The sequence below is a fragment of the Pleurodeles waltl genome, chromosome 5 (genome assembly GCF_031143425.1).
Source record: "Pleurodeles waltl isolate 20211129_DDA chromosome 5, aPleWal1.hap1.20221129, whole genome shotgun sequence".
Lineage (NCBI taxonomy): Eukaryota > Metazoa > Chordata > Amphibia > Caudata > Salamandridae > Pleurodeles > Pleurodeles waltl.
The window spans coordinates 1721860020-1721882957 of record NC_090444.1 but is presented as its reverse complement, the minus strand read 5'-3'; the positions used below and the strand labels follow the sequence as shown (position 1 = coordinate 1721882957).

Sequence of the window (22938 nt, the reverse complement as noted above, 5' to 3'; positions counted from 1 at the left end):
TATCGATTAGGGACCTACCCTGAGAGGAATAGACTGGTAGCCAATGGGTAAGGGCAGTGAAACAATGCAAAGGTATAGTGAGAAACCTGCTTGGCATATTGGTCACCCAAATCTCACCTCTGAGAGTTCCACTGGCTCCCCATTCACAAATACAGCCAATTCAAACTCCTCACACACACACATACAAAGCCTTGCTCAACATGGGACCAGCATGCCATCAACCCACCAACCTCTGCTCAGTCTCACTCACACGCACCCCTCGCATTCACAAAAGCAAGGCAGGAGGGCTCTTGCCCACCTACAGCGGAACAAAAACTTGGAACGAACTCCCACAACACATCAGTGCCTCATCCTCACTTCTTGCGTTCAGCGAGAAGCTGAAACCTGGCTATTCGAGTAACCATGCAGAGACTACGTGCCTACACGCAGGCTCAAGCGCCTGTATACCCTCACAGGAGATTAGAGCGCTCTACACAGCACCACAACATAACAAATCAGAAAATAATTTATGATTTCATATAGTTAAATAGTTATGAGGTTTATGAGTTTTTATATTTTATATGTGCAAGACTGACTGCAGCATAATCAGCCCTTGGGCTAGGGATACAATCTAAGACATGTAGACTGGCCTATTTATATCCGCGCTGGCTTAAAGGCATTTCACACAAAAGGTTGATGCGAGATATTAGATTTCCCGGGCTCTGCCACGGCCTGGCCAAAGGCATGACTTTCACTTCACATCTCCCCATTTGCTTCTGCTTGCCCTTTTAACCTGCCTGTCCACAAATTATTTTAGTCCTGTCCTGTCTGATTGATTTTTTTGTCGTGTTTTGTCATGTTGTCATTTTAGGGTGTTTGCAGGAAACTCCACCGTTTTGCTTGTTCTCCTTTTTCGACTACATAGCTGCCATTTTGACTTCTGCACTATGGGAGACTGCTAACCCGAGTTGCTAAATTTGTTCTACTAAAATAATGGAATTTGAGTGCAAAACATGTACTTCATATTTGACTTGCAGGTAAGTCAACACTCAACCTATGTACGACCAAAAGGGGTCGGATGTTCGGCTTAGCGCATAGGTTTATTGCACTTTTCCATTACTTAAACCTGCGCCGTTAAAAACACCATATTCTATATATCATGAGCTAGAAATATCATGCAAAGTCCATTTGTATGGCATTTTACTAAGCAGTAAAAATCAGATTTATATGTGAACTTAGAATGTTAGCACACATGTCAGAAAAGTCTTCCACAAAGTTTGCTTGTTTCTGCCTCATAAACTAGTGCAACAAATCCAGTTCTGTCTAGACTGGTACCTCCTGACGTGTCTCTAATTAGATTCCCCTTCTATCCAGAGCTCTGGCCCAAACATTCTGAACTATCATCATTAAGGACACAGTACAATGTCCCTTTTGGTGCAGCAGTCTCTGCTGTGCACCCACCATTAACAGAATACGGAAATATGATTACAGAAGCTCTCACTGCAGGGAGGCATCGCCCCTGTACTTATAAGGAAGTTGTGATGTGAATAGGGAAAGTTTGTGGAAGCTGCTCCTCACACAGAGAGGCAGGACCACGTGTCAAATACACTCATATTTCGAAGACAGAGTACAGCAAGAAACGCGTTTTATACAGGCCTCCCTTTAGATGTAATGGCCGCCTCCCCTGTAAGGCGTAGCGGGGCAATGTACTGATAACCAGTTATAAGGGTTTCTCTTTGATGGGAAGAGGAAGGTACCTGATTAGAATGAACAAGCCAAGAAATGAATGTGGGACTTGTGAGAGTTACAGCTACTGGTGTTGTAAATGACAATGGGGGTCATTACAACATTGGTGGTAAAAGGCGCTTACCGCCGTGCCGAAGACCGCCAATACACCGCCGCCGCCGCGGGAGACCGCCACAGCTATTATGACACACATCACGGAATCCGCCGAAATTCAGACACCCACACAAGTCCGCCACACCAAAGGTCAGCGATAAATATGCGGAAACAAATCCTCCACCTCCACGCCAACAGAAACACGCCCACGAATCCACACGGCGGTCTTTCAACCACGGTATTCCATTGGCGGTACACACCGCCGCGCTCAAAATACACACACCTCTCCAAAACACCGCCACATAGGACAATTCAAAATACACACACCTGATACACATACAAACACCACTCCCACACATCCAATACAATATAAAACACACACTCACATCACCCACAAACCCCTACGACCACAAATTAGAGACGAAGGCCAGAGAGAGACAGCACAGAATAGATAACACCATCACACAGAGGCACACTACACCATCACACACACAACATCCACGCACAAAACACCACATACCACTACACCCATCACACTCATCAACACATACACCACCCCACACATCACACACCACCCCATGTCACGCCAAAGACACCCCCGCTTCTCCGAGGAGGAGCTCAGGGTCATGGTGGAGGAAATCATCAGGGTAGAGCCACAGCTATTTGGCGCACAGGTACAGTACACATCCATAGCCAGGAAGATGGAGCTATGGCAAAGAATAGTCGACAGGGTCAACGCTGTGGGACAGCACCCAAGAAATAGGGAGGACATCAGGAAGAGGTGGAACGACCTACGGGGGAAGATGCGTTCAACGGTATCCAGGCACCACATTGCGGTACAGCAGACTGGCGGCGGACCCCCACCTCCTCCCCCACAACTAACAACATGGGAGGAGCAAGTCTTGTCCATCTTGCATCCTGAGGGCCTCGGAGGAGTCGTCGGAGGAACGGACACTGGTAAGTCTAATCTTCACTATCATATCCCCCACCCTAACTGCATGCTATCACACACCCCAACCCTCACACCCTCCCCTATCACCCTAACTCCTCACTAATCTACCCATAACACCAACCACCAATCCCAACCCCAAGATCTGCATGACACAACTAAGCATGGACACCCATCACTAAAGCATGCCCACTGCACAGACCCACAACACCCCCCAACCATCACCACACAAGCCCCCACACAGGAATGCCTGCACTGGGGTTCATGCACACCCATCCATAGCACACCATGAAACACACACATGCAATAATCATGTTCTCATACCCCTGCAGGAACCCGAAGGACCGTCACCACACCAGAGGGTCCAGACAACACCACTCCACCCCCAGAAGAGGCCCACAGTGATGACAGCAGCTCTACCCTACTGGATCTTGATGACCAGCCCGGACCATCGTGGGCCTCAGGACAGTCGGTTCCCCTTGCCCAGCCACAGCCCAACACCGAACTGCCACCCTCTGGGAACACCAGCACAGCACCCACCCAGGGGACCCATACCTCCCTACCCAGGACAGGTCAATCAGCGGTGTGTCCACCACTACAGGGCACCCAGGCTAACCCACCACCCCAACAACAACAGGGACCTGGGGGCAGTGGTAGTGGGCACACTGTCCAGGGGACTGAGGCACAGGAACACAGGGGAACTGGGAGGGCTGATGTGCGACAGAGGGAGGACAGGCCAAGGGAACCCACTCTCCACGAGGCCCTATCCTCCATCATGGGAGCATACCACCACTCCCAGGAGACGATGGCAACGGTCCTGGACAAGTTGCAGGAGACCCTGCGCCTGCAGGAGGAGCAGTATTTGGGGTTCAGGGAGGAGCTCAGGACCATCGGCTCCGCCCTGGGCACCATCGTAGGGGTGCTGAAGGACATTCAAAAGACTTTGAGGGACACCGTGGCACTCCAAGGGGCCCCTGACACTAGCCAGGACGACGAACTGCCCACCACCTCCGCCGGCGCTAGTGGACAGGAGGCCCGGCCACAGGAGCACCACACCAGCACTCCACCCCCTGCAGACAGACAACCACCACGCAAGCGGGCACTGAGATCCAGGAACAGGACACAGCAAGATGGCAAGACCCCCGCCAGGAAATAAGACTACCTTGATTGTCCCCCCACTGTCCCACTTTGTTACCCTGTCCAGATTGGAACTGCCCCAGCTCCACTTCCCATGGCCAGATGTGCAATGTACCTGTGAGACTAATAGACTGGACTCTGCCATGGACATTATTCCACCATGACCTCTCCCCATTTCACAACCCCCCTACATTTTTATGCACTTCAATAAACACCCTTGAAACCTCAATAATATTGGAGTCAGTCAATGATTGTGAACTTTGTATTGTCAATTACAGTGTTAAAAAAGGTTAGCCATTGGAAGGTCAACATACCTATGTCACACATCACAAGCCTTTTAAGGGTGCAAGCTGTTGACACGTAGGTCAACACATTAGTGAAACTGAAACGGAAGGGGACAACTCAGTTAACAAATAGGGAGTAAAATGTAGGTACAGGATAGAGGTAGACGTGTGAGATGTAATATAATGTGAAACATGAAATTGTACTCACCTGTGTCTCAATGAAAATATTGCTGTATGACTGACTCCCTGTTGTCGTTTTCATCTTCATCAGCTTCATCCTCATCACTGTCCACAGGCTCCCCAGGCTCCCCCGCTGCAACAACACCGTCATCTGGATCATCCTCCTGCAGAAAAGGCACCTGGCGTCGCAATGCCAAGTTATGGAGCAGGCGATGATGATGTCGTACACCTTCTGCGGTGAGTAGAATAGGGACCCACCTGTCATATGGAGGCACCTGAACCTGGCCTTCAGGAGGCCGAAGGTCCGCTCGATTACCCTCCTAGTCCGCCCATGGGCCTCATTGTAGCGTTCCTCTGCCCTCGTCCTGGGATTCCTCACTGGGGGCAGTAGCCAGGACAGGTTGGGGTAACCAGAGTCCCCCAATAGCCATACACGGTGCCTCTGGAGTTCACCCATCATATCAGGGATGCTGCTATTCCGCAGGATGTAGGCGTCATGCACTGAGCCAGGGAACATTGCATTTACCTGCGAGATGTACTGGTCTGTCAAACAGACCATCTGGACATTCATCGAATGATAACTCTTCCGGTTCCTGTACACCTGTTCATTCCTGCGGGGGGGGACCAGAGCTACATGGGTCCCATCAATGGCACCTATGACGTTGGGGATATGTCCAAGGGCATAGAAGTCACCTTTCACTGTAGGCAAATCCGCCACCTCAGGGAAAATGATGTATCTCCTTACGTGTTTCAGCAGGGCAGCCAACACTCTGGACAAGACGTTGGAAAACATAGGCTGGGACAGCCCTGATGCCATGGTCACTGTTGTCTGAAAAGACCCACTTGCTAAGAAATGGAGCACTGACAGCACCTGCACGTCAGGGGGTATTCCAGTCGGATGGCGGATTGGTGACATCAGGTCAGACTCCAACTGAGTACATAGTTCCCGGATTGTGGCACGGTCAAACCGGTAGGTCACGATGACATGTCGCTCTTCCATTGTCAACAGGTCCACCAGCGGTCGGTACACCGGCGGATTCCGCCATCTTCCAATATGTCCCAACTGACGGTGCCTGAGAAGGACAACAGCGAAAAAACTGTCAGCATTCCTCCAGGTATGTACCCACAGTCATACACAAGACTACACCAGACAATTAACCCATCCGGGAAAGGTTTTGAGTGTAGGCCTCGGTATGTGTGACGCAGTAGTAAATTAAGCCATGTGGGACCCTGAAATGGCGGCTGCCTGACCTCTAAAATGGGACAATGGAATTGTGGGGTAACTCGCTGGCGTTGCACACCGTCGCGGTAGGCGGTCGTAGAGCGTGGCGCAATGCTGCATTGGTTAACATTGGACCCTATGGGTCCCAGGAGCCAATGAACAGGTGCGCTGGCGGTGATGATGCGCACCGCCGCGGACGTCACCGCCGCGGACGTCACCACCATTTTCTATCTCTTCAATCACTAGATACCTGACCTTCGACAGGAGAGGACCTACACTGCTAGTGCTGCTGTGACCTCGGTCTGGAAGCGATGATGGCTGCTGCGTCTGGGGAAAGGGCCCCTGCCTTCACTGCACAGGAGTTGGAGAAACTTGTGGATGGGGTCCTCCCCCAGTACACGCTACTCTACGGTCCTCCAGACCAACAGGTTAGTACACAGGGAGCACGTTGTATGGGCTAGGCCTGGGTGGAGAGGGCTGGGTGGATGAGGGAAGGGGGGAGAGTACATAGAACAGTCATGCATGGGGATGAATGGGCCACAGGGATAGAGTTGGGAGGGGGCCAATTACAACAACGGTGCAGTAGGTAATGACTGTTCCTCTTTCCTTCTGCATGTCATGTAGGTCAGCGCCCACCAGAAGAGGGACATTTGGCATGCCATCGCCAAGGAGGTCCGGACCCTGGGGGCCCACCAGAGACGGGGCTCCCACTGCCGGAAGAGATGGGAGGACATTCGCCGCTGCAGCAAGAAGACGGCGGAGGCTCAGCTGGGGATGGCCTCCCAACGTGGGAGGGGTGCTCGTCGCACCATGAGCCCCCTGATGTTCCGGATCCTGGCGGTGGCCTACCCGGAGCTGGATGGGCGCTTAAGGACATCACAGCAGACACAAGGGGGTGAGTTCAACCTCATGCAATGGACTTTGCGTGCTGTGGAGCTGTCTGGGTGGGGGTGGTGGGCTGTGGGTGTCCCTAGGCCAGGGCGAGTTAGGTAGGCAAGGCCCCTCCGTTATGTAGGCCATGTGGCACTCTACCCCAGCTAAAAAAAAGGCAAATTGATGTATAGTTGCCCCTTTGCCATCCATGTGGGCAGATGTCTACCATTGCCATGTAGGCCATTTCCCAGGAATTGCATGTGCAGAGGGCAGGAGCACGGCGCAATGCAGGGGGCTGCTGCGTTTGTCTTGTCTGCCAACGGTAGCGGTATGCCATGCACTAAAACTCTCTTTCTTCTGTCTCCACCCTTTTTCTGCTCTCCTTGTCCTTCTGTACATCAGCATCATCAGGCGGAGGTACAGTGGCACCGGAGCACGAGGGAGCTGCATCCCACATGGCCATGGAGGGCCACACCACAGACTCTGATTTCACCAGTGGGACGGAGGGTGAGGGGAGCTTCACGTCGGCCACAGGATCACCAAACAGCGATACGGACTCGTCCCCCGATGGGAGCTCCCCTGTGGTGGCGGCACCATCTGTGCACCCCCACTTCTACAGGTACAGCCGCCACCTCCCATACCAGCACCGCCCTCCCAGCAGCCCCTCAGCGTTCGCCCCGTGCCCGCACACCCAGGAGGGTGGGCATCACCTTCGCCCCAGGCACCTCAGGCCCTGCCCCTGCCACCCCTGCTGCCCTCAGTGAGGAGGCCATTGACCTCCTCAGGTCACTCACTGTTGGGCAGTCTACCATTGTGAATGCCATCCAGGGTGTAGAACGAGAGATGAAACACGGTAATGCATTCCTGGAAGGCATTCATTCTGGTCAGGCTGTCCTTCAGCGAACCCTGCAATCTCTGGCCTCAGCACTGATGGCAGCCATTGTCCCTGTGTCCAGCCTCCCCCCTCCAACTTCCTCCACCCAGAACCAATACCCTGTACCCCAGCCCATCCCAAGCACACCTACAGACCAGCATGCACACAAGTCAACACCCAAAAGTAGCTCAAACAAACATAGGCACCACACTCACCATAAGCACTCACACAAGCATCAGACCCATACAGACACAGCAACATCCACTGTCTCCACTGTGTCCCCCTCCTCCTCTTCTCCCTCCTCCCTCCCAGTCTCGTCTACACACACACCTGCATGCACCACATCTACAGGCACTACGACTCGCACCAGGACACCCAGCACCACAAGCCGCTCACCTGCACTCACCACCTCCACTGCCATATACACGTCCCCTGTGTCCTCTCCCAGAGTGTCTGTGACGCCCCCTCCCAAAGTACACAAACGCCGGCAATCACTCACCCAACATCCATCCACCTCACGACAGCCTCCAGTACCTGCACCTGCACCCAAAACACCTAAAGTGACACCTCCTACAACCACCTCCTCTTCCTCCACTCCCAGAGCCCCTCCAACTACCCATCCCAGTGTATGTCAGAAATTGTCCCTATGTCAAATTGACCTTTTTGACCCCCCCCCCCCCTCCAATTCATCAGTCCCGTCGTAGCGCCTCAGCCAAAATGCCTCCGGTACCAGTGGTGCGTGTTCCAGGTTTTTGGAGTGCCCCGTCCACCAGGGCAGGCAGTAGGACCCGGAGCCAAGGCACTGTCAGCCCACCCCCTGTGAAGGCTCCGAAATTGGAGATTGGACGACGGGACTGTGTCAAGACTCCCGGTGGTACAAACAGTGAAATGGGATCCAAGGCGATTGGTGAGTCATCTGTAACTCAAAAGAAGGTGGGGAAGGTCCAGAGGAAGTCTCCCCAACCTGTTGTGAGTGTCACGGCGGAGAAGTACGCCATCATTTCCGGCGGTCCAGACACAACCGCCAGCACCCTCGTTACTGGTCAGGAGACCACCGCCAGAGTCATAGCCCAGGAGGGCTCAAGTATCGTTACTGGTCAGGAGACCACCGCCAGAGTCATAGCCCAGGAGGGCTCAAGTATCATTACTGGTCAGGAGACCACCGCCAGAGTCATAGCCCAGGAGGGCTCAAGTATCGTTACTGGTCAGGAGACCACCGCAACCGCCAGAGTCACAGCCCAGGAGGGTCCAGAATTTCACAGCCCCACTGGGCAATGATGGAACGTCATGCCACACACCAATGTCAGTATCTGAACCGCCATCTTAGGCTACCGCTGAACAGTCCATAGGCAGCCATGGCAAAGCACAGCTGAACAAGGCCAAGACCGCCAAGGTGAAGACCGCTGAACAGGGCAAATACCGCCATGGCAAAGCACAGCTGAACAGTCCATAGGCAGCCATGGCAAAGCACCGCTGAACAAGGCCAAGACCGCCATGGTGAAAACCGCTGAACAGGGCAAAGACCGCCATGGCAAAGCACCGCTGAACAGTCCATAGGCAGCCATGGCAAAGCACCGCTGAACAAGGCCAAGACCACCATGGTGAAGACCGCTGAACAGGGCAAAGACCGCCATGGCAAAGCACCGCTGAACAGTCCATAGGCAGCCATGGCAAAGCACCGCTGAACAAGGCCAAGACCGCCATGGTGAAGACCGCTGTACAGGGCAAAGACCGCCATGGCAAAGCACCGCTGAACAGTCCATAGGCAGCCATGGCAAAGCACCGCTGAACAAGGCCAAGACCGCCATGGTGAAGACCGCTGAACAGGGCAAAGACTGTGTGGGTATGAATAGTCCGGCACATCAGGCATCGTTCTCCCATGTGCAGCTGGGACAGTGACAGGACAGGTACTTTCACGGGGAGACTCATCCAGTCTGGGCACTAGTCCCCCTCCAGAACCAGTGGAGACCTGCATCTACCTGAGAGACTGTGGCTGTGCACTCCCCAGGATATGGCAGTGGGCAATCCACCCACTGTAGAGACTTGAGAGACTGTGGCTTTGCACTCCCCAGGATGGCACAGTGGGCAACCCACCCACTGTAGACACTTGAGAGACTGTGGCTTTGCACTCCCCAGGATGGCACAGTGGGCAAACCACCCACTCTAGTGACTTGAGAGACTGTGGCTTTGCACTCCCCAGGATGGCACAGTGGGCAACCCACCCACTGTAGAGACTTGAGAGACTGTGGCTTTGCACTCCCCAGGATACATCAATGGGCATGGAGCCCCGTTGTGGATCTGGCTTCGCATTCATGTGGCTGAGGTGCCCACCCTTCCCTTCCCCCTGAGGTGCCTGTAGTGTTTCTATCTGATGCCCCGGCAGTGTTATCTCAGATTTTGGTCAGGTATCTATTGTGGGCATCGCCCATGCATTTTTGGACTGTTGGTGCACGGACATTGTTGTGTACATATCTGCACTACTTCTTGTTTTGTACATTTATTTTTGACAGATTTCGTGATATATATCCGTATATTTTTTAATGAGTTGTATATTGGCTAAATACAAAGTTTGGGCGCTATTCGCTTTGTCATTGCATTCTTCCGGGGGGGTTGTGGGTTGTTACTGTGATTTTTGTGACTGCATTGGTGTGTATGTTGTAATATGCGAGGGTGGGGGTGGGGGTGTTTGGTGGGTGTCCCCGTAACTTTTGCCTCCCCCTCCCCATGTCGTAGGTGCAGTACTCACCGGTATGTTCTGTGCCTACGTCGCTGTTGGTCGTAGATGAGCAGGAATGCAAGGGCAGGTAAGATTTGTAGTTCCGGGTCCATGGAGTCCTCGTTCCTCGTGGGATGTGTTGAGGTGAGCGTTTTCCCATTACAAAAGCTGTTTCCGCCGTGTTTTTATCCACGGTGAATCCGCCCCGGAAAAGGTGGCGGATTGGTGTGTTGTGATAGTGTGGGTGGTACATTGTCTTCCGCCTGTCTGTTGGCAGTGACTGCCGCGCTGTTTGTCTGTACTGCCCTGGCGGGCGATGTGTTAAAGTGGCTGTCTTCGCCAGGGTCGTAATTCCATTTTTTTGTCTGCCGGCCTGTTTGCGGTATTACCGCAGCTTTAACACCGTCCGCCAGGGTTGTAATGACCACCAATGTCTTTTACTCATGTGTTTTGGTTTGAAGTGTAGTGGATGTATGCTAAGTGTCACAGCAGCCCTCCCAGGCCTGACGCTGCTAGGGAGAGGACACAACAAGGCCGCCATCTTTGCCTCATTCCTACAGACTGGCTGTGATACGCTAGAGATGCAGGGATGTGGAATTCCTATCCCCCGACACATCTTGTTTGGGGTCAAGGGCAACAAGTTTTTATGTTTACTTTGTCCTTGGGACAAGTAGGCCCAACCCCCTGCAGCACAAACCCTTTGGCTGCCTGTTTACAGAGAGTGGAATTCTCTGCAGTTGGGGTAATGTGTTTCCAAAAGATAATGCTGTTCGAACTTGTATTTATGGTTCATTATTTGAAAGCCTTCATTATTAGGGTGAGTGCTGTAAATAAATGTTTTAAGGTCACACTTCACTACTGACGTTGGTTCCAGTACAAAAAAAAAAAAAAAACGTGTACACACATGTTTGAAAAGTTTAGGCTAAGAGGCTAAGTATAATGCTCCCAGAATGCTCTCTGATTATATGCAAATGAAGTGTCATTTAGTAAAATGTGTTGATGCATGCTAGTATTTCCCAAAAATATTTCTAATGGAAAATCAGTGTAACCATTTTCAACACGATTATGGGAAGCATGAAAATAAACAAACACTGACAAAGCCAACTGATCTGACATATTTCTTTTAGTTTCATCAATGCGTGTCTTGTTTTGACATGGCTTTTGTAACACTTTATTGTTGTGGGAGCTACCAGGCCCTCAACATTGTAACAAACATTGGCAAAAAAACCCCAAAAAGTTTTTGAACTCTTAAAGCACACGTTGCCACCAGCGGCATAACAAAGGCCCCGCAGCCGCCCTCCAGGGGGCCCCTCCAGCACAGCACCTGCCCTGAGTGAGTCTGGAGAGGGGGCTCCTCCATGTTCTTTGCAAAGGGGCACCCTCCAGTTTCGTTACGTCACTGATTGCCACTGTAGTTCCTGACACTGAACAAAACTACTTTGTGTGGCAATATGCTCCTTGTGGAAGAGCAGAATGCGATCACTCACAGTAAAGCCAGCCGAAAGAGAGAGAAATAGAAGTTTAATAAAAACAAAATGTCTTTGTTAACACCAGACCTAATTAGGGACCAAGACCCACATGTAGGTAGCTTTTTGCATGTCGCAAACAGCGACTTTCGCTGTTTGCGACATGCAAAAAGCACATTGCGATGCACAAACCCAGTTTTGCGATTCAGTAACCTGGTTACCGAATCACAAAACGGGTTTGCGACTCGCAATTAGTAAGGGGTGTTCCCTTCCTAATTGCAACTCGCAGTGCAATGTAGGATTGTTTTGTGACCGCGAACGCGGGCGCAAACCAATCGCAGTTTGCACCCATTTCAAATGGGTGCTAACACTTTCGCAAAAGGGAAGGGATCCCCATGGGACCCCTTCCCCATTGTGAATGTCACTGTCAACATTTTTTCAGAGCAGGCAGTGGTCCTGCGGACCACTGCCTGCTCTGAAAAAATGAAACGAAAACGTTTCATTTCTCGTTTTTGTTATGCATCTCGTTTTCCTTTAAGGAAAACGGGCTGCATTACAAAAACAAACAAAAAAAACTGCTTTATTTAAAAGCAGTCACAGACATGGTGGTCTGCTGACTCCAGCAGGCCACCATTCGCGAGGGGGTCGCAAATTGCGACCCACCTCATGATTATTCATGAGGTGGGCATTTGCGAAGCCCTTGCGAATCACAGATGGTGTCAAGAACACCATCCTACATTCGGATTTGCGACTCGCAATTTGCAGGTCACAAATCTGAACCTACCTACATGTGGCCCCAAATTCTTAAAGAAAGTCACAAAAGTGCACCCATGGTATATGTCGTACCCCTATAAAATATTTGTGAACTGTATTTTAGCATGGGTAAATACAATGTGTAGATTTGCTCATGTGAAAATCTATTGAGCATTTGCATGTTCATTTTCCCTCCAGCCACTTTCTTCCCAACCCTGGAAGAAGTTCTAATTCTGCCATTGTCAGGAGTAAATTTCCAACCTTTCTTATTATGGGAAAATATTAGAGAGAAGCTGGTAAAAATCTTTAAAACATGCAGGTTAGTAGGTTTGCAGACTCAAAGGCATTCCAGCCCTGAAACTATTGCTTACTGCTTCCTCCAGCCCCAGTATGCAGATCTGCAGAAAGGTGGCAAAATAAGGAAATTGCTACAGTAGGGATTGAAACTCCAAGTATTCAAGCCCTACTATGGTAGTAGCCCTGGCATAATCAGAGAGGCTATTAATTGCTGCCATAATTTTTCGCCACACTACATGGCACCAAAGGGACAAGTAGATCTTTTTACATGACAAGTAGATTTGAGAAGCAACCTGTCCCCTGGACAAGTAGATATTTTAATAAATTCCACACCCCTGAGATGCAACCCTTTCTAGTGTGTTTACCTAAACTTTTATAGCACCAAACAAACCACAAAGAGGCACTTTTGTGGCATTTAACCCAGAGACTGAGGGGCTCAAAAGAGCTAAGAGCAAAGAAAAGGGGGCAGCCATATATTTCTGTGTGTTAAACGTTTAAAGGAATTATTCCTCTATATTGGCCATACCAGCCTAATGTTTAAAAACATGGACTGTATACTAAGAGAATAACAGAACAGGCAAATTAACTGAACAGGAGGCTTCAAATGTGTGCAGATTGGTGAAACAGAGCTTCAGTGGTAGATAGGCCGACAGGATAGGTTCCAGAGGTGTAACATCTGTGACCTTGGGTCAGTGTTTTAAATGGAAATACATAAGGGCTGGTACTCTGTATTCAGTTAAAGCACTGCCTTGGGTTAATAGTCTTATGACAGCCCTCAGCTCAGGACTGGACTCTGTAGAACAGTTATGTGTACCTGAATCTCCTGGGCCTTGACGGTGCCTTTTCAGTGCATACATTTGTGCACTGGCTGATGGTTTTGAAATGAGAATTATCTCTGTTGGGCTGGCTACTCAAAATTTGATGTCTTGGCCTAGTTTTGCCCTATGATACGCTGCTCCTCTCACTGTGGCACCCTTGTGTTAGCTTCTTTGCGCTACAGGGTTAGGAAATTGGCAGCCTCTACCAACTGAACTCTATTTGAAGAGGCCCAACTTACATCCAAAGACTAGCTTTTTTGCTATCAAGCTTGAGACCGTGTAGTGCTTGGGTCTGGAGTCACGACTAATTTTTCACCATTTTAGAGACAACACCTTTTGTCATCTTCTTGCCAACAACTAACCTGTGTTTGGTTGGTGATTTTCCGGAGGATATCAAGATCATGTGCTATCACCTAGTGTTAAGCTCTACTCAAGTCAGTTAGTTAATCCACTCACTTCAGAGGTCTTGACAGAACGAGAATGTCACAGATTACAATCCTGACATTGCTTTTTCACCTCTTCATCTCTGCAAGGTCGATGCAAATGAATTATAGCGATTTTAAGAAAGGCACCTACTTTGCAGCACTATGAAATGGCAGAAATTCTATTACCAAGTGCTATCTAAAAAAAGAAAGTTATTGCCAGACTGCCCCAGCACGCACCAAACAAAGAACCCTAGGGGAGAAGATGTGGCATAAGGGCCAGAGCTGCTGACTTTGGAGTTGGTGATCACGGTTTGAGTCTTGTCACCGGCTCCACATCCTGTGATTCTGGGTAAATCACTTAGGCCCTCATTCTAACTCTGGCGGGCGGCGCCATTTGGCCGCCACGCGGCCAAAATACTGCTTCCCGCATTCTGACATTCCCGCTGGGCCGGCGGGTGCTAAGCAAGTTAGCGCCCGCCGGCCCAGCGGGAATGAGGGCCGCAACACAAGAGCCGGCTCCGAATGGAGCCGGCGGTGTTGCGGCGGTGCGACGGGTGCAGTTGCACCCGTCGCGCTTTTCACTGTCTGCTAAGCAGACAGTGAAAAGCCGCCCTGGGCCCTGTTAGGGACCCCTGCACTGCCCATGCCAGTGGCATGGGCAGTGCAGGGGCCCCCAGGGGCCCCAGGACACCCGTTCCCGCCAGCCTCTTCCTGGCGGTGAAAACCGCCAGAAACAGGCTGGTGGGAAGGGGGTCAGAGTCCCCAAGGCAGCGCTGCTTGCAGCGCTGCCCTGGCGGATTCGCCCAGCCGGGGGTAAACTGGCGGGAAACCGCCGGCCCCGGTTTTCTGACCGCGGCTTTAACGCCGCGGTCAGAATGGGCTAGGAAGCACCGCCAGCCTGTTGGCGGTGCTTCCGTCATTCGCGGCCCTGGCGGTCTTTGACCGCCAGGGTCGGAATGACCCCCTTAATCTCCCTTTGCTACCAAAAATTAATCTGTTCTTGTGTAATGTAACCAGTGCTCATGCAAAGTGCTGTAATACCTTTGTATCAAGTTCTCGCAATATAAAACTGCAAAAGAAAAAAAATAATAACAAAAAAGCGCTCCAATAGCTTTGTGTCTAGTTTGTGCTACATACAACTGCAAAAAAATTTAAATAAAAATGACCCCACAGACATCGCAAAGAAACAGCAAGATGCCCGAAAACAAGGGAGAGGAAGGAACAACATACGCCCAGGAATGCGAAGCGGTGAGGCAAAACAAAAAATGGGGCGCCAGTCTAAGGTACTGCCCCATCGTGCAATAATCCATGTAACAGGGTTAGTCTCCAAGGTGGTTACAAAATAGCCTCAAGGAAGGACAAACATAAAGCCTTTACCAACGATGTCAAGGGATTTTTGAAAAGCAGGCCAAGGAACAAATGAAAGTGGGTGTGAAGCCCACAGAATAGATTACAACATGTCGAAGAGCAGTGATTGCACACTCCTATGCTCGACCTAAAAGAGCTAAAAGAGCTGGAAAGTAGGAGCTGGGCCAACCTTAAGTTTAAGGATACCACCAATCACTCCAGGGTACCATTATAAAGAAGACTGTTCATCATCTGGAAATAAGAATGCTTCTTAAACATGAAGAGGGCTGTGAAAGTTGTGCTCTCGCCACTGATAAAGGAATCCCCAGAGCTTAATTTCATCCTCAAAAGTCATGAAAGCTGGTCTCCTAGAACTCCATAGAAGAAAGAGGACTAAAGGCACCTTCAGTGAAGGACAAGCAGGCCACTGGCACTGGATTTTGGCTGGAGTTTTCTTCAAATGAGTGATGTAGTCTTTCTCCCAACTTCTATATGTGATACAAAGCAACTTATTTTCTACCTGAGTGGCTCCAGATGTTTGTATGAAAATCCTGCCCTCTTACTTTAACAGACTGGTGTACGGGGGATCTTCTCAGTTGGGCTGACCCAAGTGTGGTGTAAGGACTTTTGATGTTAAAGTCTATGAATTCTCTCCTCTGTCCAAAATCAAAACTACAATCTTGTTACTGGCAGCATACACCATAATAACATACATTAATGTTCCCATTAATCCTTTGGGCTTAAAATTGCTTAGATGATCATAAGTCTGAACTTAACTCACCTAGTGAGTAGTAAAAAGCTGAAAAAGGATGTGTGTGAGGCAAAAGAGTTCAAAGACTCACAAGAATGGTTTTAAACAAAAGGTAAAATGGAAAAAAATGATGAAGATAACAAGATACCTGCAGCAGGTGGGTCGCTCCCCGCTTTGCCCTCCGCGCCACCTCCTCTCTCACCGTTTTCCACTTTGCCTTTCCCGCCGCCGCGTCCCCTGTGGCCCCTCCCACCTCCCCCCACCTTTTCTCACCGTTTCCACTTGCCGTTCCCGCTGCTGCGTCCCCTGCGGCCCCTTCCACCAGCCCTCCCATAGGACAAGCCCTCCCGCCTCCCAGGTGCCACTCCCTCCCTCGCTTCCTCTTATGGCAGCTGCGGCGTGGCTGCACCAATGGGGCGCCAAAGGCAAGCCTGTCTGCGCCCGTCTGCGCCTGGACGGCGCCCAGCGCCACCCACCCTGGTCCGCGAGACCCCTGCACCTCCAGACGCCGCTACACGGCCGACCAACTCAACGCCCTCAATCCCGGCCACATCATAGCATGCTCCAAGCCCTCACCAAGGAACACCCACAGACCCTTCGCATGCCGCTCCTGCAGATTCACCTGCGACAGAACAACAAAACCAACAAAGACCGAAACTAACCACCTCCACTGCATACTCCACAACACCCGCTCTGCACGCAAGCACGCCATCGAGCTCTGGGACCTGCTCGACTCCACCGCCCCAGATGTACCCTTCCTGACCGAAACCTGGTGGAACGACTCCTCGGCGCCCGACGTCGCAATAGCCATCCCGGACGGCTACAAGATCATCCGTAGGGACCGCAACAACGGAATCGGAGGAGGCATAGCCATCGCCCACAAATCCTCCCTCAAGGTCGACACCCACACTGACGACTCCCTCAAGACCGCCGAACACCTACACTTTCGCATCCACACCGACCCCAACACCACTCTCAGAGGAACGCTCATTCTACAGACCCCCCGGACCACGGGCACCATTCAGCGAATCTCTCGCCGACCTCACCAGCACCCACGCACTCACCTCAACGGATTACATCCTCCTCAGGGACCTAAATTTCCACTTGGAGAACAACAACGACACCAATTCCACTACTCTGATCGACAACCTCACCAACCACGGCCTCAGACAACTCGTCAACACACCAACCCACATCGCCGGCCACACGCTTGATCCCATCTTCTCCTCAAGCGCCCACGTCACCTTCAACCATACCACCGTACTCCACTGGACCGACCACCACTGCATCCACTTCACCTACAAAAAACATACCGAGCACCATCGCTCCCAACAACCACCCCGCCGATCCTGGAGCAAAGTTACGGAAGACCAGCTTACCAACGCCCTTGCCCAGAACCCACCCCCCGACTCCACCGACCCAGACACCACCACCCACAACCTCACCCTGTGGATCAACAACTGCGCCAACACCCTCGCGCCACTCAAAAAACCCACCGACAACCAAGCCAGAAGAAAAGCCACCTGGTTCACCGACGAGCTCCTAAACTCCAAACGCTACTGCCGGAAGCTAAAAAAGGAATGGCTCCTCACCTGACAGCCTCACAGCCCACAAGGACGCCACCCGCAAGCACCACCAACTCATCAGACAAGCCAAACGATCCCACTTCAAAGACCGCCAGGACAACAACGCACACGACAGCAAAGAGCTCTTCAGCATCGTGAAAGAACTCTCCAACCCCAGTGCCAACAACATCCCTCCTTCCCAAGAACTCTGCAACGCACTGTCCACCTTCTTCCACTGGAAGATCACCGACATCCACAACAGCTTCAACACCACTCCCACGCCAGACCCCACCCCCGAACACTGCACATGTGCAAACCTCCTGACCTCCTGAACCAACGTGAACGACACAGAGACACGCAAGATCATGAACTCCATCCACTCAGGATCTCCGTCAGACCCCTGCCCCCACCACGTATACAACAAAGCCGACTCCACCATCGCCCAACTACGGAAGGTCATCAACATCTCCCTCGAAACAGCGACATTCCCTGAAAAATGGAAACACGATGAAATCCGCGCCCTCCTCAAGAAGCCCAAAGCAGACCCCAACGACCTCAAGAACTTCCGACCCATCTCCCTGCTACCTTTCCCAGCAAAGGTGATTGAAAAAATCATCAACACACAACTAACCAGCCACCTCGAAGACAACGGCATCCTAGACCCCTCCCAGTCAGGCTTCAGACGAAACCACAGCACCGAAACCGCCCTTCTCGCCGCCACAGACGGCATCAGATGCCAAATGGACAACGGCGAAACATCAGCCCTCATCCTCCTGGACCTATCTGCCGCCTTCGACACAGTTTGCCACGGCACCCTGAAATCACAAAACCGGAATTCAAGGAAAAGCCCTCGACTGGATCGTCTCATTCCTCTCCGGCAGAACCCAGAGAGTCCGCCTCCCCCCCCTCCGCTCTGAAGCCACTGAAATCATCTGCGGCGTCCGCCAAGGCTCATCCCTCAGCCCGACGCTGTTCAACATCTACATGGCCCCCCTCGCACAAGTGGCCCGACAACACAACCTCAACATTCTCACCTACGCCGACGACACCCATCTCATCCTCTCACTCACCAAAGACCCTCGCACCGCCAAAACCAACCTCCACGAGGGAATGAAATCCATCGCCAAATGGATGAGAAACAGCCGTCTGAAACTGAACTCGGACAAGACGGAGGTCCTCATCCTCGGACCCACCCCCTCCGCCTGGGACGACTCCTGGTGGCCCACCGCACTAGGAACCCCACCGACACCGTCCGACCACGCTCGCAACCTGGGCTTCATCCTCGACTCCTCCCTCACCTTGTCCAAACAGGTCAACGCAGTCTCCTCCTCCTGCTACAACACACTCTGCATGCTCCACAGAATCAACAAGTGGATCCCGACAGAAACAAGAAGGACAGTAACACAGGCCCTCGTCAGCAGCAGGCTCGACTACGGCAACGCACTCTACACAGGCATTGCAGCAAAAGACCTACTACGCCTCCAATGCATCCAAAACGCCTCCGCCCGGCTGATCCTCAACGTACCCCGCCACAGCCACATCTCCCACCACCTGAGAAACCTTCACTGGCTCCCCGTGGACAAAAGGATCACTTTCAAGCTTCTTACCCACGCTCACAAAGCGCTCCATGACACCGGACCAGCCTACATAAACAACAGACTCAGCTTCTACACCCCCACCCGTCAGCTCCGCTCCACTAACCTCGCCGTCATCCCCCGCATCTGAAGAAAGACCTCCGGCGGCAGATCCTTCTCATACCTCACCGCCAAAACCTGGAACACCCTCCCCACCGCCCTGCGACAGACTCAAGACCTACTCACCTTCAGAAGACTCCTCAAGACCTGGCTCTTCGACCAGTAACAACAGCTCCTCCACCCCCCGCCCCCAGCGCCTTGAAACCCTCACGGGTACGTAGTGCGCTTTATAAATCGTATGATTGATTGATTGATTGATTGATTGTGAAAAGTTAATACAACAAAATGTGATACCTAACATCCATCACTGCTTTAGATATGATTGTGGTTGAAAATGATGATAAGATAATTCATGGTGGCATGTTTCTTCAATCCACTGATATGACAGGACATTAAGGGGCATATTTGCAAGCCCCTTACTCTCCTTAATGCCTCTGTATCATAATTGTTTTGATGCTACGGCGGTGCTAACCAGTCCCCCACCCAGCACCATATTTACAAAGTGGAGCAATGCTACCATTGCACCACTTTGTAAGCCCTTGTGACACTTTACGCCTGCACCAGGTATAATATTTCAAGGGGGCGTTCCCCCGCAAGGAGACCCACAAAAATGGTGCAGTGACATTTACAAGACTTTACTGCGCCATTCTAGTGTCATTTTTTAAAGCCTGCTCAGGGCAGGCGCTAAAGTGACGCTAGGGTATTTCCTATGAACCTCCCAAAGCTTTGATGGACTAGTGTCAAAGTCTTTGGCGCTAGTCCAGCAAAGAGCCACGATTGCGTCAAAAATGTTGATGCTATTGTGCTAATGTGTGCCATGGTGCACTGTATTGTGAATACAGCGCTACCACAGTGTCGTTATGGGGGGGCAGGGCAACGCAAGGAAATTGGTGCATTGGAGATGATGTGGCAGTTCCTTGAAAATATGCCCCTTAAAGAGGCTGGATTTTGCAGCAGCAGCCTGATTCAGACAATAAGTTAGGGTTGGATGGTCTACTCACTCGCATTATCTTGCTGTTTCGTGTTTTTGATGTAAGCAGAGAATTTGGAGAAGATATCGATTCCTGCAGTATTGGATTCTCGATGCTTAGCAGCCAGTTTAGGGTACCTGAAAAAGAGAAGTCTAATGTGATAAAATGCATTGTACTAAAATGAAAATTGACAAAATACTGACCAAACCTGCAATATGGCTGTAAATTGCATTTTTAAATGAATCATATAATGAAAATTGATTGGAGAGGGGGTACCTTGGCACCTGAAGAGACTTGCTTGTCCCCCTTGTAAAATGTTGAGTAATTTCAAGTCTCTTAAGTTCAAGAAAGATTTATAATCACTTTTAAAGTTTAATTGAGGAACTGATGATCAGGTATTGGCCCGGCAACGTATGGTTAAGTTTGATGGTCTGAACCAAGTTTGTTGTTTCGCTTGTGCAAATGCACCTTTGTCCCATACAAGTTTGTTACTTGGTATGGGACAAAGGTGCATTTGGACAAGCGAAAGAGCTTTTAGGTTTTTAGGCTGCTCAGAACATATGCTGTCTCTGGAGGAGAATCAGGGAACACTGAATCTGGGGATACAATTGCACTGGGCCAGAGAATAAACTACAGTGGGACTACATGAATCACACAAAACAATAGAAAGGCTCTGACAATTGGACGAGGACAGAAGAACCCTGGGGCGAAGAGGTACACCACACATGTGCACTGTGAAAGGGGGCACAAGGCTTTCTCAATAAAGGTTAAGGAATTTACTCTTGCAGGTATGCGCCTAGGTTTCGAGTACCTTTGACTTTTCACATAGGACTCGACGAATACTCCTGGGAAGCAGCACAGTTTCCCAGGAGTAATTCTGGAATTTTCTTGTACATTCCAAGTACTACCAATGCAAACGCTTCTCCACAAGTGTAAGGGTAGAAGATGTACATTTATGCATGCGTAATACTCCACAATGGTGCAATTGGACTTAAATACGTTATGTCTTGCATGGAGAAACGTTTTTCTGTGAAAGACCACCTTCTTCTACACCTCTGCTAATTGTGGCAGTGTTCCTCCACAAACCCACACATGTGTATACCTGCCTTTAAAAGTAGCAAATGTAAAAGTGGTAAAAGCAGTGCTCCGGTCTTCTCACGAATGCATGAAAACCTCTTGGAACAGACACTACAAAACCAAATATTAGATTAGCAGAAGGCATATGAGTATATCATGAAGTGGATAGCATTAATTCAGGTGGAGGAAAGGTTCACTGAAAGTGTTTGGCTGCTTAGATAAAAGAAGTAAGATGGAGTGCTGCATTTATAACAATATGTATTGGATTGGTCAGATTGGTTGGGAGAATCCTCTGTGAAGGTAAACAAAGGTCAGTAAACAACTATGTTATGTCACCTTAAGAGAGTCTTATATATCACTCACACTCCAGTGGGTTTCATGGCGTTGAAAAGAAAGTTATATTATTACTCATATAAATATGATAAGGGAAGTCCTGTTTTGATGCATTTTCGTAAGGCCATAAGGTTCAGAATTTTTAACAGGAGTGAGGAAGGAAATTCCAGAACGAAACTGCTAAGAGAGAAAAATAAAGATCTGCAAACCATTGTGCCTGAGTTGTGTAACACAGCCTATGAGCCGACCCACTGACACAGGTCGGCCCTTAAGGTAGGCAGAAAGGATGGTCAGATCCACTGTACATTCTAGAGACCATGGACAATGCTGGCTTGGGTAAGATTGTGTGATGTTGTAAATAATAGGTATGAGTTAACTGTGAACTCCAGGGACAGAAGTTAGGGGCCAAAAGTGGAAAAACTGCCCTTCGTGCAACATGCGGAAACCATAATGACATGGGCAAATTGTTGAATTTGGTCTTGGGTGGACTGATTTTTAGGTGGTGTCATCAATCCAATCAATAACGTGGATTTGGCAGGATTTGCCGGAGTAGATGTAAAAAAATTAGCATTCTTTGTTGATCTGTGATTCATCCACTTATCGATAACATTGATGTTCAATCAATGAAATTATCCATTCAGTAGTCTCATGAACAGAACAAAAGACATAGGAAGGCAGTGTTTACATTTATGTACGCACCTAAGTGCATAGGGGAAGTGCACAATTTTAAATATCTCTGCTTGCAGAGCCAATTTTTAAACAACCAAGAAGGAGACAAACCTGTCCAAATCTCTACCCTGCAAATGCTACGCAGGTTTAAAATACATTAGGCTGGCTACTAACATCAACCATATCAAAATCCCTTTGCATGCAATCAGTGGGATTTGTGTGGTGGTTGATAAATCTGGTGCCTTTAGACAGACTTAAGATTCACAATACAATCAATTTCTTAATCATTTGTATCATCATCCATATCACAAATTATAACAACATCATCTGAATTTCTCAATGTGTGAGGCAGAAGTATACAGTACTTTGGTGGTGCCAGAGTCTCCTCCAGGAACTCTTCAATTTTGTTGATATCTGTCTTGACCTCACCATTAAAGGTTAGGAACGGTGGGTGAGTCCCAGGCGCCAGATTGTGAAGATCAGCTGGTTTTCTGCAAAGCAGGAAGGACAACATAGTCCATTAGATAATCTGAATTTCTGCACAATTAAGTCATTTAGAAGATCCAATTGATTTTTACTGTGCAGACATGCATATGTTAAATTAAGACAACATCCAGCATCAAATAAGACAGATAGTTATTTTTATAATTTTTATTGGAAATGCCCTATCTCACATTTTACAATTCTGCCGATGGCACATCCCGATAACATTGCAACTG

The 22938-nt window shown here is 50.0% G+C and overlaps 1 protein-coding gene across 3 annotated transcripts in view; it reads right to left on the bottom strand.

The window, feature by feature from the left end:
- CLIC5 (chloride intracellular channel 5) overlaps window positions 1–22938 on the bottom strand; it is a 584489-nt gene that overhangs the window by 55344 nt on the left and 506207 nt on the right. For all 3 annotated transcript variants that reach the window (XM_069236099.1, XM_069236098.1, XM_069236100.1), the window contains 2 exons: window positions 22585–22710; window positions 20171–20277 (listed from right to left, as the gene is read on the bottom strand). In XM_069236099.1, coding sequence (XP_069092200.1) covers window positions 20171–20277; window positions 22585–22710 — 233 coding nt within the window. The remainder of the gene's footprint in view (window positions 1–20170; window positions 20278–22584; window positions 22711–22938) is intronic.